The sequence below is a fragment of the Macaca thibetana genome, chromosome 6, assembly GCF_024542745.1.
Source record: "Macaca thibetana thibetana isolate TM-01 chromosome 6, ASM2454274v1, whole genome shotgun sequence".
Taxonomy (NCBI): domain Eukaryota; kingdom Metazoa; phylum Chordata; class Mammalia; order Primates; family Cercopithecidae; genus Macaca; species Macaca thibetana.
Window position 1 is genome coordinate 98,494,396 of NC_065583.1, and position 17,182 is coordinate 98,511,577.

At 34.2% G+C, this 17,182-nt stretch overlaps 1 protein-coding gene and 1 non-coding gene across 2 annotated transcripts in view; both read left to right on the plus strand.

Annotated features, from left to right (window-relative positions):
* TMEM167A (transmembrane protein 167A) overlaps positions 1–15,877 on the plus strand; it is an 857,923-nt gene extending 842,046 nt beyond the window's left edge. The window contains exons 3-5 of the mRNA XM_050795170.1: positions 1,775–1,884; positions 4,973–5,007; positions 11,515–15,877. Coding sequence (XP_050651127.1) covers positions 1,775–1,884; positions 4,973–5,007; positions 11,515–11,585 — 216 coding nt within the window. The 3' untranslated portion in view covers positions 11,586–15,877. The remainder of the gene's footprint in view (positions 1–1,774; positions 1,885–4,972; positions 5,008–11,514) is intronic.
* Positions 2,554–2,688, plus strand: LOC126957821 (small nucleolar RNA U109). The gene has a single exon (XR_007726977.1). It is a non-coding gene; the product is annotated as a small nucleolar RNA U109 (small nucleolar RNA).
* Positions 15,878–17,182: the final 1,305 nt, after the last annotated feature.

The window sequence follows — 17,182 nt, forward strand, 5'->3', positions numbered from 1 at the left end:
ATTCATTTCCTGGAAAACTAATCCATCTTATGAGATCTCACTAACTGCAGAATAGCACCCCGACATTCATGGGAGATCTACCCCCCAAACCCAAACACCTCCCACTAGGCCCCACCTCCCAACACTACCTTACTGGGGATCAAATTTCAACCGGAGCTTTGGTAGTGACAAGAAAACCATTTCTAAACCATAGCAACAGTCTCTTCTACTTTTATGTTCTTCCATATGTTTTAAGATTTTGCCCGTTTTTTTCTTTGATGCCGATGTTGCACGTTTCTTGTTAAGCTTATTCCTAGGTATTTTAGTTGTTCGTTCTGGATGCTCATTTTTTCATTGCCTTTCTCCTGAATGATAATATGATTATGAAGGCTATTGATGTATATATTTTAATTATGTACCCAGCTACCTTACTCAATTTGCTTAAGATCTATAATTGTTTCTCACTAAATTCTTTAAGACTTTTCAAATAAGCACTCAGCCACAAGTACCAATTTTATGTAACTAAGTTTTTTCATAAGTCTTATTCTTTGTTTCATTCCTGATTTTTTGTTTGTTTTTTAGAAAGTGCCTCTAAGTTTACTAAACAAGCATATTGCTAACTGTTGTATGAGACTGACATATTTTATCTACCTATATATGATGAAAATGTTACTTTGTTACATATACAGTAATATTCTTGCACTTTCTTAATTTCATTTTATTTGTTCAACTATCTCTTTTACATATACAGTAATATTCTTGCACTTTCTTAATTTCATTTTATTTGTTCAACTATCTCTTATTGGGCTTCTACTATGAGACAGGCATATGATTGGTGCTGGAGATTCAGAGTCTGATAACCTGATAACACAATGTCCACCCTTCAGAGATGAATATTATTATAAACGTAACAGTTTGCTATGAGAATAGAAAAGGGAGTTCTACATAAAATAAGAGAAGGGAGGCAGATGGATTCAAGGAAACTTCCTTAAAAAGGTGATGCTAGAGCTGAGTTTTGAATAGAATAAGTCCACCTCCATTTACTTTAACTGGAAACCTATGATTTTGTTTGACTGTGAAAACTTATGAAACTTATGGTTTCTTGTGATTCCTGTGTTAAATTTTAACTTTTTGAATAGGACTCGAACTATTAAATACCAGCTAAGTATCTTTATCCAAAATGCTTGGAGGCAGAGTGTTTTGGATTTCAGATTTTGGGGGGATTTTGGAGTAATTGCATTATACTTACTTATTGAACATCTCTAATCAAAAATCCAAAATGCTCCAATGAACATTTTTTCTTTACCATCATTTTGGCACTCAAAAAATTCTGATTTTGGAACATTTTTGATTTTGGATTAGGGATGTTCAACCTGTAATGAATAACTTTTAAAAATCCAACAGTGAAAGTGCAGGTACTTGCTTTCTTTCTCCAAAATCTATTAGCCTAGTATTTGTCAACTCATGGAAAATTATAGCTTAAATTTAAAGGATGTTTATCCTAAAAAAAATTCAGAATTAAAAGAAACTTTAGTTAGCATTTAAGTCTGTCTTCCCATTCTCCACCCAGCCAAAGACTTAGAAAAGGTAATTCCGCTAAGGCCATAAAACTAGCTATTGGCAGAGCTTGAAGACTGTAGAATACCTCAAGATTCTGGTTTTAAATGTTGCAAGACTTGTCATTCTGCTTGCCTTCTTGAAGAAATAAAAGCATGACTCTAAATGTGGAATTGTCAAATATTTTTTACTTATGCAGTTTTTATTATATTAATTTTTCTTTTTTTTTTCTTTCTAGTCTGCCATTTTCAACTTTCAGAGTCTATTGACTGTAATCTTGCTGCTTATATGTACTTGTGCTTATATTCGATCCTTGGCACCCAGCCTCCTGGACAGAAATAAAACGGGGTATGTTACTAATGATGTCTAATCACCTAAATTAGTTCTTACAGATGTTGAATGTAAGTTAACATATAAATTATTACATAATTTAATTCCTACATGTAATTTGGTTTTGTAATAACTTTTTTCATTTTCTTCCTGTTAAAAATTCAAAAACTTTATATTCACAATATCTTACTAAACTAAAAGATAAGTTTCAGAAGTGACCTAATATGTGTTAGAGTAAAAAACAGCATGAGGGATTTAACCTACTGAAGGTGAAAATACATGTTAGTTGTCCATCAGTTTTTATGATAATACTCCATTTTCTTTGTAGACATTGTCTTCTCTTCATTCCACCTTTTTCAGTAAAGTCCTATTGCATTTATTCTTCAATATTCACCGATTTGTTGAAATTATATTATTTGTTGCTTAGCTGTACAGGAAGTCTTTCTATTCAAGTAGAAAGTTTCATTTCATCTTTCCCTTCTGTACCTGCCAACTGTAAACTTAGAATTAAAGCGTATGGTAGACTCTAGTAAACACTTATTCCTATTGATGAGTTAATGGAATTCTAATATAATGCATAATGTCCATCTAAGATATTTAAGTGTTTATCTCATTAAAGAATAATTACATAGTAGTAGAATCCTTTCCCTATGCTATTACGAAAATTCTTCTTCAAAAGCAAGTAGGTTGCATGTGGAAATGTCTGCTCCTCATTCCTTTGGGAGCAGGAATATATTCATAACATGCTACATTAACAAAGGAGTTCTCAGGGCTGCCAACTTTCTAGTAAAGGTTGAGTGGTAGTATAGTTCTCCTACATAAAACAGCCTGCCTATTTTTACATTTTAAAATATGTACTAATACAGTCAACTGTTTGAAAGCTTTTTGTTTAAAAACCTTTATTTCTACTTATATACATGTTAAGCACCATTTTATTTTGATTTATAGCTAAGAATTATTTTGTATAGAAATTTTTATAGGCCTAGTCTCTTTCTGTTAAAATTACGTGTTTTTATGAGACTCATAATCTTTTATTATAGTGAGAATATATACCATGGTTAGGTGGAGGTATCTAGACAGATTGAATAAAGCAAGTTCTTGATGACTTCACTGTTTAAAATTACTTCAGTTTTTGCTACTTCAAATAATATAGAACTAAGCAGCAGAAGAGAAGATTACTACATGGTCTTTATCCTGGTTTCATAGACCTGGTAGCATTATCAGCAGATATACTTATTGGTATTTAGCCATAATAACTAAGCAACATAATTACATTTTTTTAATCAACTAACAGGGTTCGTGTGTGTGTGTGTGTGTGTGTGTGTGTAAGTAAAAGTAAAATTGGGGTATTACAGAAATATATCTAGGTAGAGAAATATGTGGAAAAAATTAAAGTGGTGCTGATAAGTCTCTTAGTTACCAAGTTAGTATTCTTTATTCATTTATAAAAGTTGTTAATATATTAATCCTGTTGTACCAGTTTCTTAATGATATTTTGTTACTTCTAGAATGTTAGACCCAAAAAGACCTTGAGTTTTTGATCTTGTGGTTTTCGGTGGGTTCTAGAATGAAGGAGCCATGGCTTTGCAAATGCCTGACCTATTCCATTGTTTGATGAAGAAATGTTAGCCAATTTTTAGTGATACCTAGAGTTATCATCATATGTACCTTTAGCCTATGTATGAACACAGTACATGTAAGTCACCATTCTGAGGACTTTCTGTATAATCACTCATTTCATCCTCATAACAACCCTTTGAGGGTGGGTACTATACCTTGCTCACAGTTATGCAACCAGTAAGTAGTATAGAATTTAAGCATAATTTGGCCTTTATTTTAGCTTATTTTCAGGGATGTATATGGCTTTTGTCATTTTATTTCTATAGTAAAATTGTTTAGCCTGTCAGAATATTCATACTTTGAAATAAACTCATGTTTTTGCCTAATTCCATTTAATCTAAACTGTGTATATTCCAGTTCATAGCAGTTTCTATACATTGATGGTTGATAGGCTAAGAGACCTTTTACTTTGAGGTCAGGAAGTTATACTTCAGAAGAGGAACATATGTAGAACTTAACTGACCAGAGTTTTCTGTCAGTCTTACCCATTCAGATGTAATGATTCACTAGCCAGCCATCTCTTTCGGCAAAAAAAAAGAATATGCTATAAATTTTTCTGGAATTTAAGTATTATGATTTTCTTGAGATAATAATTCTAGTTTATATAACATAATATTAATTTATCTTGATTTGCAACCATATGTGACACTATTTATAATTCTTTTACTTTGTCAGACCAATAAAGTAATGTCCTCGGTGTTACTTTTTAAGATATCTCTATTCATTGATGACTCAGTTGGTCTTTTTTTCAAAAATGATTTGTTATACATGCCAAATAAGTGATAATTCCATATAATATGTAATTCATAATGTATTCATTCATACAATTGAAATATATGTCTCCATTCTAATACTTGTTTCTAGAATATGTGCTTTAAATGCCATATTTAGTGAATTCACATAGTGTGTCCTCTAAACTAGGAGATTTTCTACTTATATTGAAAATATAGGCACATTTTTAATTCCTTCTTAGTAAATGACACATAATTAAATAACATCATTGGAATTCATTATTATGGATTATTTAACTTTAGAGCTACATTCTCTACGAAATTAAAGTTTAGTATAGGAATGTTTTTGGTATCACATTCAACCAAAAAATGTTCATTTAACATTTTATCAAAATCGATGCTTAAATTGCCATGTACATTCTATGCTTTTGAAAGTAGAGTACTTTAAGTTAACTGAATAGTAAACCCTTATGCAAATTTTTGCGACTCTCATTAATTTGCCCTGGATTTGACCTATGACACTATTTATATTCCAGTTCATAGCAGTTTCTGTACATTGATGGTTGATATGCCATTGTGTCCTACTTTCATACTTGGATAGTGGCTCAACATCAAACAAGCAGATTTCAAATTTGAAGCAAAGTGTTAAAGGTTAATATGTTAATATACAATTAATTCCCTATATGATATCAAGAGAATGATTTACCTTTCTGAGTAATCAATAGCTACTTTTTTTCTGTTTTTATTCTATGCAGATTGTTGGGTATATTTTGGAAATGTGCCAGAATTGGTAAGTGTCTATAATCTCCCTCCACTTCTTCAGCTGTAAATTGTTGACCAATTTACTTATGTTATAATCGCACAAATCATATGTTAATTTTTAAAGGGCAGGCTTCCCGATTTTATGCATTTTTGCAAAAGTTTATAAGTTGTACCAAGCTCTTTTCCTTATGCTATTTGGGCATAAGGCGTAGGCCAGGCATGGGGGCTCACACCCGTAATCCCAGCACTTTTTGAGGCCAAGGCAGGAGGATTACCTGGGGTCAGGAGTTCGAGACCAGTCTGGCCAACATGATGAAACCCTGTCTCTACTAAAAATACAAAAATTAGCCAGGCATACACATCTGTAATCCCAGCTACTTAGGCAGCTACTGAGGCAGACGGATCTCTTGAACCCAAGAGGCAGAGATTGCAGTGAGCCAGATCATACCACTGTACCCTAAACTGGGTGACAGAGTGAGACTCTGTCTCAACATTAAAAAAGAATAAAACTAGATTTGGTGGATACTTCATTAACACAGAGATAGAAAAGTCTCTCTAATTTAGATATCAAATACCATACATTCCTGGTATTGGGGGAAATAAATGTATGTGGTTTTATGCACACATGTTGACAGTATGGAAGTATAGAGCACGCTGTTCTGTATATTGTATACCATTTTGATAACTAGGATGTATTCCCATCTAATGAAAGTCTGTCTGAGCAGCTATCCAAACATAATCACTGTATTGCCCTATTTTAAGTAACAGAATGTTTAACTGTTTTGTCTGTTGAACCCATGTGGTCATAGCCAAACTGTTTGACCCGAGTTAAAGTACTACCCTTGATCTTAGCTAAAAGACCAAGAAGCAATTAAAAGTTAAGGTAGATGTGGTTGTCTTACAACTTTCCATGATAAGAGATTAGTAACATCATATATGTTTTTATAGTTAATAATATACTCCTGTCCAGTCGCCCTGTATATGCAACATTTGACACTGTGCCCAGCACAAAGTAGACTCTCAAGTGATTAAGTGAATGAATTAAAATGTATTTTATTGCATCATTCATCAGTATTCTTTTTTTTTGTGGGGGGGGGGATGGAGTCTCGCACTGTCACCCAGGCTGGAGTGCAGTGGTGTGATCTCGGCTCACTGCAAGCTCCACCTCCCAGGTTCAAGCAATTCTCCTGCCTCAGTCTCCCAAGTAGCTGGGATTACAGGCACCCACCACCATGCCCAGCTAATTTTTTGTATTTTTAGTAGAGACGGGATTTCACTATGTTGGCCAGGCTGGTCTCGAGCTCCTGACCTCGTGATGTGCCCACCTCGGCCTCCCAAAGTGCTGGGATTACAGGCATGAGCCACCGTGCCCAGCCGTTCATCAGTATTCTTGAATAATAAATTACATCCTTTTTAAACCTTCTTAATTCAAAAAAAAAGAAAAACTCATTTGTACATATACCACTTTGAACTGAAATTGGATATTTCTTATCTGTCCTCTTTGGAATCATTTGCATGGCCAACGAAAAATTCTTTCATTTCAGTACTCTTCCTCTAACTTTGAATTTATGCATAACTACTTTTTTCTTTCATAAAGCCTGTTAGACTTTTATAATAAAAAATATTTTTTCTACGTTTGACATTTAGTGTTGTTAGCCAGTCTGACAACAGCCTAAATTCTCACAACTAATCTCTTTAAATAGGATGGAGAATTGAAGAGTCATCTCCATTAGATAAACTGTGTGCCCTTTAGAGTATTGTGTTTTATTTTGGTTTTCAACTTCTCAGAGATGTGGAAAATTTAGAAGATGGTCCATAAAGGAGACAAACCTCATGAGATTGAAAAATACAAACTAAGTATTTGTAATACAGGTATACCTCAGAGATACTGCATGTTTAATCTCAGACCACCACAATAAAACAAGTCAACAAATTTTTTTGGTTTCTGGTACATATAAAAGTTTTGTATAGATTAGTGGTCTGTTAAGTGTGGAGTAGCAGTGTGTCTTTAAGAACAATGTGTGTACCTTAATTGAAAAATACTGTGTTGCTAAAAATCACTGGTGATTATATCTGACCCTTTAGTGAGTCAATCATTCTGCTGGTGGAGGGTCTTCCCTCAATGTTGATGGCTGCTGATTGATCAGGGTGGTGGTTGTTGAAGGTTGGGTGACTGGCAGTTCTTAAAATACGATAACATTGAAGTTTGCCACATGGATTGACTCTTCCTTTCATGAAAGATTTCTCTGTAACCTGCAGTGCTATTTGGTAGCATTTTATCCACAGTTGAATTTCTTTCAAAACTGGATTCAATCCTCTCAAACCCTCCACTGATTTATCAACTAAGTTTATGTAATATTTTAAATCCTTTGTTGTCATTTCAACAGTGTTCACGACATCCTCACCAGGAGTAAATTCCATCTCAAGAAACCATTTTCTTTGTTCGTAAGAAGTTACTCATTCAGATTTCATCATGAGATTATAGTAATTCAATCACATATTCAGGCTCCCCTTCTAATTACAGTTCTCTTCCTCTTTTCGCCATTATCTGCGGTTACTTCCTCCATTGATGTATTAGGTAAACCATGCTGTAAACAGGTATGCTGTCATCCAGACTTAGTTGTTCCATTTCTAGAGCATAGGGAGAGCAGATTTAGCATAATTCTTAAAAGCTGTAGAATTTTCAGCAGGTGAATGAGCATTGACTTCAGCTTAAAGTCACCAGCTACATTAGCCCCTAACATGAGTCAGCCTGCTGTTTGAAGCAGTGGAAGCCAGGCACTGACTTCTCCTCTCTAGCTGTGAAATTCCTAGATGCCATCTTTTTCAATAGAAGGTAATTTTGTCTACATTGAAATTCATCTGTTGTTTAGTTTAGCTACTTTCATTGGTTATCTTAGCTAGTTTCTGCATAACTTGCTGTAGTTTCTTATTGGTGTATCATGCATCAAATAAGGTTGCCATCTTGTATGAGCACAGTTCATGGTGCCCCACAACCATTGCAATGGTACCATGAAAGATCAGTGATCACAGATCGCCATAAAAGATACAATAATAATGAAAAAGTGTGAAATATTGGGAGAATTACCAAAATATGACACAGAGACACAAATTGAGCACGTGCTGCTTTTAAAAAATGGCCTCAATAGACTTGTGCAATGCAAGGCTGCCATAAGACAGTTTTTTTTCAAAGGGGCAATATCTGCAGAGCACAATAAAATGAAATATTCTGTACTTAGAGATTTTTTGAAAGAGAAACTGAGAACTGATGTAATTTGTCTGAAGATGGTTATAGTATAACTAGTCTTCAAATCTTTAAAGCATCGTCTAAGGTTCATATGTTGTTCGCCATTGAAATAATTTTGAGAGCAGGTTTTCTTTCCTTAAGCTTTTAATGATAGGAAAGACCCATTAATGGTGGAAATTGTAAGCATAATACTAAATTATCCAGAAGTCCTTTCTAAATCTGTGATGATGAAATCATAAGGTTCTTTGGCCTTTCCAGTTTCTTGTCATGGCAAATGATAGAGTAAGTGTAAAAGACTTCATAGAAAAGTGCCTGTTTCAAGGCTGTAATACTGATATAATGACTATTGAAACAGACTTTATCTTCCAGAGAAATAAGTATGATTTTAACAGATTCAGCTATTCTTCCTCAGTGTTCTGTCATATTTTGTTCTCTCTTATAGTGACATGTGTAAGTCTTTCTTTTGTAATAAGTATCATTACCTTAAACTGGTAAAATCACAGATATAGCCTAGATAAGTAGTTACCACTCCGGGACATTTGGCAAAATAGAGAGACAGCTTTGATAGTCACAACTGGACTCAGGGACATATAGTGGGTACAGGTGAGGGATGTTGCTAAGCGTCCTAGGATGCACAAGGAATCCATCACAACAGAATTATCAAGCTCAAAATGTCCATAGTACTGGAGTTGAGAAGGGCTAGTCTAGATTTACAGAAATTTGTGATGCAGACTTATCTGGCACTCAGTTATGAACAACTGTAAATCCTGAAATAATAGGAGAAATCTTAAGCACTTCAAAAAGAACCAAGAAAAGAATGACAAAAGAGCATCCTCAATGGTTAATACTGATAGTTAGTGATAAATGTAAATATATACACACCAAACTGCATGCTTCAGAGACAAGTTACTCTGAAAAAGAATATGGCCAAGAAACGGTGGTCAGAATACCTCAAGTAAAGTAGAAAGAGAGAACATAATGGAAGAGCAGGTCTGGAGTTAAGAGGCATAGTTATCATCTCAGTTTTATTATTAAGTTGCTAATGCATAAAGAAAATATTAAGGTATTTTAAATCCATCTTATGTAATGAGAGAAGTGCATACAGTTCCATTTAATAGCCCACCCAAACAGCCCCTTTGTTCACAATTATTACTTGAAAAGAGTATAGCTCAGTTTAAGATGTCTAGTTTGTATCTTTCTTAATGATTTCCTGTAGTATGATCTATTTTTATATCTAATTATAAATAGTGTCTAGTGTCTTTTTTTTTTTTTTTGGCTATTTATTTATTATTTCCATTTTCCTCTCTTGACTGTATGAATGCCATAGGTTGAATGGTTCATTTTAAATGTTCATTCTTGCCAATTCTGTGAAAGCATTAGCTTTTCATTTTGGCAAAGTGACTTAGAAAATATTGTTGATATGCTGCTTTCTCAAGCATATGCTCCTCTCTTATCTTGACACAGAATATATCCACAAAGAAATGATACAATTTTAATGGGAAAAGACCTAGCCAAATCATCTTATCATGTTACACATCACATTACAGTAACTGTTTTACATTCACTTATACAGACCTAAGACCAGACAAAAAGTAACATTAAAACCCAAGTTCAACTAAAGATGTTTAGCTCTACCACATGGCAGTCTCTTTTAAGAAAAGTAAAAACAGGAAAATGAAATCCATCTGTAAATTATAGCAGTCTAAGTTGAAGGATGAGAAAAAGCGGAACTTCTGGAAAACTTAGGACAGTATTAATTTCTTTTAAGTATTTAATAAGACTGTATGAGACAATGAGGATATATAGCCCTAGTAAGAGTGACAGGCTTGCTTACAAAGTCTTTCTGAAATTTATGTACAAATGGGGTTGTTTTTGTTTGATTTGGTGACTTGGGCTTTTTCCTCCAAGAGAATTAGCATTGTTTACAAATTGTGACCCAAGATATATTTTAATTTTAAAAGATTTTTATTTTCAGTTGAGGTGATGGTATTGTAAAAACACTTTCACTTTCTAGATTTTTCTTTAGCTGAAAGGCAGTCCATTAAATGTCTATGGATAGAACAAATACTTCCAGATCCAGAAAAACCCCAAAAGTTTATTTTTTTATATATGTGTATAATATTTTCTGTGGAAATTAACAATGAGCAGACACTAATATATAAACCCAATTATATGGCAGTGTCATGTCAGTGAGGAAGCTATAAAAATGAAAATGACCTTGAGAATTTTAGTTAATAAAGATGGTCAGGATGAACATTTTCTAAAGGTAGTTTGCTGAACTTGCTAAGTGGAATAAGGAGTTTCATTAAAGAGTTGACTTTAAACATCATGGAAAAGCACAAGTGAGGGTAGTATAAACCATCTCTACTAGAGGATGCCAGGTACATACCCAGGATTATTTCTAGAAGTAGTTTCTTCTTCCTTTCTTATACTGCCCTCACGGCAGCATAGAAATGTTTGTGCTTTATGAATGAGTATAGCGTTGCGGTTATTGAAGGAACAGGGAAGAATAAGATGAGTTTGAGTTAACTCACAATGACATGATCTCCATTTGCAAGACAATTCACAAGCTAATTTCAGATTTACTTTGTGCAAAGGAAAGCATCCAAATACAAGCATTCCTTAAATGCATGTGAAAAATTGACTCATATAGAAGTGGTTGGTTTTAGTTCTACTTTTCTAACCCAGAGTAAGCATACTATCTCAGAAATAGTTTTTCTATTTTTTTAAATTAAGCATTTTAATTTGTCCATTTTTTAAATGCAATTTTATTGACCATCCTCTCTTTATTTTCATCCATGAATGCTCCCCCTTCCCTTTGCCTTTAAGTGTCACGAATTGCTACCAGTAAGGACAAATATTGTGTTTCGAATTTCTTTTTATGGGTGGAAATTTTGTTCTTTTTATAGAAAGAAAATAAACAATATTTCTTTGGCCTCAGTTGAGTTGAGATTGTTTCTCTTGGATCTCTGTCCTACATTGTACATTGTATTTTTTAGTGTCTGAGTTTACACAGTGACAAAGAAATGATGCTTTCAAGGTTTTCTAAATATATGAAAAGAAGATCCTCTTCGAAATAAATTGACATATTAATAGTTTAGCCCATTCTGCATTGTGCTTGTTTTTTATGTTGCATCTAGTTTTTGTCATTGTCCCACCCCAATATGGGGGCCTCCTAGGGAAGAATGTTATCTTGATTCCTATGTATCCCTTTCTCGTAGTATAACCTTGTCATAGCCAGGTTAGCCACTCAGTTAATCAAAATGAATATCTCCTTTTTTTCAACAGGTGAACGGAAGAGTCCTTATGTAGCAGTATGCTGTATAGTAATGGCCTTCAGCATCCTCTTCATACAGTAGCTGGGGAAAATGCCAGAATTTAATTGCCATCAGATTTCATTGTGAACAAGGACTTACTGCAGAAAATAATGGAAAGGATGGTTAACCCTTTTATCTCTGAACATTGAATGAGATAAATTTCCAGATGCTGTTCTCTATTTTTATGTTATTGGACCAATGTTCTGTATAATAATTAAGATGTAACCATTTAATAGTCTGTAACAATCAACCTCAGTATTGTCACTACAATATTACATTCTGCAAATGTTATTCTGTTGTATCAGATACCAAATTTTAGTGAGGTATCTCCAAGGCACATAGTAGAAAACAAAATTGGTTAATTACTCAAGTTCCTTTCACTGTGATTTGGAAATGATTTAATCTTTATAGAACGAGAACCTTTTTTGGACTAGCTTTTTTATTAAAATGGCTCAATTTGTGTTGATAAGGATTGCAGTCATGTTTAATAGCGCTTGCTTTTCCTCTGGGCACACCATTTTGATCATTAACCAGAGTACCTCTACTCTTAGCAAACTCTAGTTTATGACAAGTATTTAAAATATTTAAAACAAGCTTATAAGTTCTTAAGGAGCAAAGTAAATGAGAAGTAACTTAAAAATAGTATTGGAAAAATGTTGATATTTAACATTAGTGGATTTAGACTAGACATGGCATAGTAGGCTCTGAAACCTCTTGTCAAGTATACATAAGTGTTTTGTGCATGAATTTTTACCAGAAAGCTGTCTTTCTCTGAAAAACACAACATTCTTAGAATGAAAAGAACAGTTATAAAATAATTATCTTATATGTGCTTTTCATTATTTTTAGTGTCACGGCTTCAAAAATGAAACATTTTAATTGCCCTAAAGAAACTGTATTTTTGTTTTGTTTTTTAATATAGCACTTTAAATCCGGTTTGTGTTTTGTCAACTTGAGCTGGAATCTTTTTTGTTACTTTGAAGGTGATAAATAGTTTTCAAATCTACTGATTTGTGTACTGTGGCATAAGTATCTTTGAATTTGGGTGGTGAAAGGAGACCTTCAACAATTTTTAGTCTAGGCAAGAGAATTATTGGGAATGTGACTTCTAAATTTTACAATAGAGCAGTTATTTTAAGGTCATGGTTAACATTTCTTAAGGTTCAACTGAAATTCAGTTAAAATTTCAGAGCTAAGAGGAACTTAAATCTTAGCTAAAAATTACCTGTTGTAGATAGTATTAATTAGATTGTTTGCAGCTATTAATTCATCATAAAGGTAAAATGAAGAAACTCCCTTTTTGAAGAAAAGAAAATTATTTCTAATTTAATAGGCTAGTAGTTATTTCTGCAGAAACAAAGTATGGAACTGAAAGCCACCTATTTTTATTTTAAACTAAACCACTTGGAATGGATTCTAGGTAACATCTTAAGCTTGTGTGTTGCCTGTGGTGGTTTTTTTGTTTGGAGGTGTTTTTTGGTTTTTGTTTGATTTTCTGTATTTTGTTATCTGACGATTTTTTGTTTGGTTTGGTTTTGGATTTTTTTTTTTTTTTTTTTTTTTTTTTTTTTTTTTTGGCAATAGAGCTGTACGCATTATCGCTGTATTTTATATTTTTGGCATGTCTGTGCAGTTAAAAGTGGTATATTTTGCTTTAGACAGGGAATCAGGTTATAACCATTGTTCTTCCTCTCAAGTGCCTCTTGGGCTTTACATCAGGTCAAGGATTTTCAGGGTTTCTCAAAAATAGGATTCTTGTCAGTGTCTCCATGCTGAGTAAGTAACCTTTCTGACTCTAATTTCTGGGTGGCCATCTGTTGTCCAGCTCTGCTGCCAACTGGACTTTCCGAAAGCCATGTCAACTAATTTTTTATATGCTAGGACAAATTGAATATGAAAAGAGGAAGAATATTCTAGATATTCTAAGACATTTCTTAATTTGGCATCTCAGAGGAGGTAAGTGGAAAGTAAAGGAAGAGATAATTTTGGGGGAAAATTTGTGGAAACATACAAAACTTTTTGCTATGTATAGACGCTAAACAGAGTGGGAGGCAACGTATTTGTAACAACAAACATCTGACCTCTTGAAACACAAGCTCTTGGAGAAGTCAGGGAGAGACACAGTATGAATAAAAGCAATTAACATGTTCTTTAATGTATTTTTTCAAAGAAGACCGCTGAATCCTGTTCTCTAATCCAAAGGGCAGTGTAGGTTGTTTTAAGCCCACAGAATATTGAGATATTTCTCGTGTGGTTTTAGTGGGGTGGTAGGATGCAGAAGGTTTTTAAAGATCAACTTAAGCATCAGATAGAATATCTCTTTTATTTTTTTAACTCTTATTTTAGGTTCAGGGGTACGTGTGCAGGTTGTTATATAGGTAAACTCATCTCATGTCAAGGGGTTTTGTTGTACAGATTATTTTGTCACCCAGGTGCTAAGCCTAGTACCCAGTAGTTATTTTTCTTGCTCTTCTCCCTCCTCCCACCCTCCACCCTCAAGTAGGCCCCAGTGTTTGTTGTTCCCTTCTTTGTGTCCTTGAGTTCTCATCATTTAGCTCCTACTTCTAAGTGAGAACGTATAGTATTTGGTTTTCTGTTCTGTGTTAGTTTGCTAAGGATAATGGCCTCCAGGTCAGATGGAATATCTATCACATAGACCTGTTGTTACAGGGTAGGATCGGATGATGGACACTGAAGTACTCAGCGTGCTAAGTTCAGTTGCTCTCCCTAGCCTCCTTTTGGCTTCAGAGTCTTTTGATTCCATCTATCCTGGCATTTTTTGTGTGCTGATGTTTAGTTCCTGATTGGCTTTAGCTGTACTAATAGGAAGGGAGTTGTCTTTTCAAGCAGTCTTAAAAGGTGGTCAGTCAAAAGGCCAGAGTCTGAATCCCTTCTATGGCTTAAATAATTTGAGGATCAAGTCCAGTATCTTGTTAATGCCCTGTTCTACTGTGCCAGGCACTATCTTGAATGCTCTTATATCTTCAAATTCAAAATAGCTCTTTCATACCGGGGGATGATAGTAACGTGACTTGCAATAGATTCCTTCATCTTAGTAATAAGATGATCAGTCTAGTTAGGACAAAATAGAGATTTGAATAAATTAACTTTTCCAAGTTCACAGAGTAAAAATGAGCAGATCTCTGCCTGGTTTTGTGAAAAAGACTTAGCACTGGTAAATAGAATATTTCTATTCCTACACCATTCTTTCAGTATATCATCACTGAAGACAGGAAGATAGGCACACAGATTTTTCCCATAGTAATTCATAGTACACTAGGTGAAAGAGACGAAGTATGTATTGAAAGTACAATGTGATGGCATTTATTATTCAGATAATCCCAGGATTCTAGAAGAAAACAAAGAAGAGTGACAGTTCAGTTAGGGTGTGAACTTCCAGAGGAGCATTGCTTAAGCTGAACTTGAGAGCATTGTGCAAAAGCACAGTAACCTGTTAAGAACTAGAAATAACCTAGCTTGTGCCACTTTGGGAGTATTAAGACGTAAGCCTAGAAAGGTGGACATAGGTTAGATCTTAGACTGTCTTGTATTTTTCTCCTTCCTATTGATGACCTACCTCAGAACTGAATATGTTTTTCCTCCTGCCTAACACAAAACTACTTAAGGGCAAAAATTTAAACTCTTCCTTGGTGTGTGTGCAAACAAGGTTGAATATATTCATGCCTACCTTATTTTGGACTAGGAATACAGTAGTATACTTTCCAAAGACTTGTCTGAATAGTATATAAGGTGGAGGCAACTGACTAGTTAGTTCAGTATTTTTAGAAACTCTTAATAGCTCATACTCTTGATGCCAAAAGCAGCCCTGATTGTTAAAGCACACACCTGCACAAGAAGCAGTGATGGTTGCATTTACAATTCCTGGGTGCACAAATAAAAATTCCCAAAAAGCAAGGACTTACGCTTTTGGCAAAACCTTTGAGAAGTTACTGGATCATAGGAAGCTTATAACAAGAATGGAAGATTCTTAAATAACTCACTTTCTTTGGTATCCAGTAATAGTAGATGTTCAAAATATGTAGCTGATTAATACCAGCATTGTGAACACTGCACAACCTTGTGATTATTACTAAGCAAGTTACTACTAGCTTCTGAAAAGTAGCTTCATAATTAAAGTTATTTATACACTGCCTTCCATGACCTTTACTTTGCCCTAAGCTAATCCCCAAAATCTGAAATGCTACTCCAATATCAGAAAAAAAAGGGGGAGGTGGAAATATATTTCCTGTGATTTTAAGAGTACAGAGAATCATACACATTCTGGTTAGTTCATATATGTCTAGTGTGTAATAAAAGTCAAGATGAACTCTCAAGAGCCTCCTACTTTTGTCTTATTGTCAGATGTGTGAAAGCAGTTTTTAGAGGTTAAAAAATGGAAATTTCCACCTTTTTAGTAGGATAAGAATAGAGAAATGTTTTTTTTTTTGTTTTTTTTTTGTTTTTTTTTTCTCCCTACCTGCATTTTCATTCATGGATGGCCAAGATTAGTTTTGGGGTATTATTTTATTGTTGTTTTACATCATACTAGCTATTCAATCTATTATATTGCTGTTATTATTCAGTATGCTTTTAAGAGCCTTTCATGACTCCAGTAGTTTGCTTTGGGTGTGAAGTCTTTAATTTTCCCAGAGATGGTGGAAATCAGATTCTGAATGAAATTGACAGTTATCAATTACTGACAGTTATTTTCAACCTTGTCCTTAACTGGGAGCCTTCAGATGCCCAAACATTCTGGCAAGTAGCTATTATTTTCTGTGTAAAATCTGTTTGTGAGCATCGTCCATCAGAGTCAGATTGTTCAGCCAATTTATACTATTATTAGTATTTACTGAGAAATATGAAAAGGCTTATGTCTTGCTTTGAGGAATGTGGTCTTCTTGCCGTTAGCTTCCCAAAACTGAGTAAACACAGACAAACCTTTGTCAGACCTGTTACTAGAAGGAATTTACGTAACCAAATGAATTGTAACAATTGTATTTTTAGTTAGATTTAGATCTAAAAAAATACTTCAGATACAAATTGAAAGGCAGTATCTTAGTTGTTTCCTGCAATATATAGTAAACGTTCCCCTCTGCTCCATTATACCACCAGTTGATAAAAGACATTATAAGAAAATCACTAAATTTCCAATTTCTATTAATAACAAAAAGAATTCAAAATGGCTTTGCTTAAGATCACCGAATTTAATATAACCAGGAAAGCAAAATCTGTTTTTAATTCAGAGGGTTTACATTAATGTCCTTACCTATAACAGATTCATCTCGGGGTGGAAGGGAGGGCAAGGGCAAGGGAGAGAACATAAATACCGGAAACAAGGGTAAGTTACTTCACACTTTGTGGAGGATGAGAACACTCATTCAGAAACTGCGTAATACCCAGACACTACTGTTTGAGCTTTGATGAGGGAAGTAGCCTAAAAGCAAATGTGTAGGGATGTCGGGTTTGTTCCCAAAGTGCTAAAACCTGTAATTTATCAGCCACCTCAACTTCTTTGATTACTATAGCTAGGCTAAATACTGAAAAAAAATTAAAAAGAAATGAGGAAATAGACATGAGGGATTTCAAGAAGGCCAGCATCAAAGAAAGAATCTTTGCAGTAACGAAGTTTTAAAAGTGAT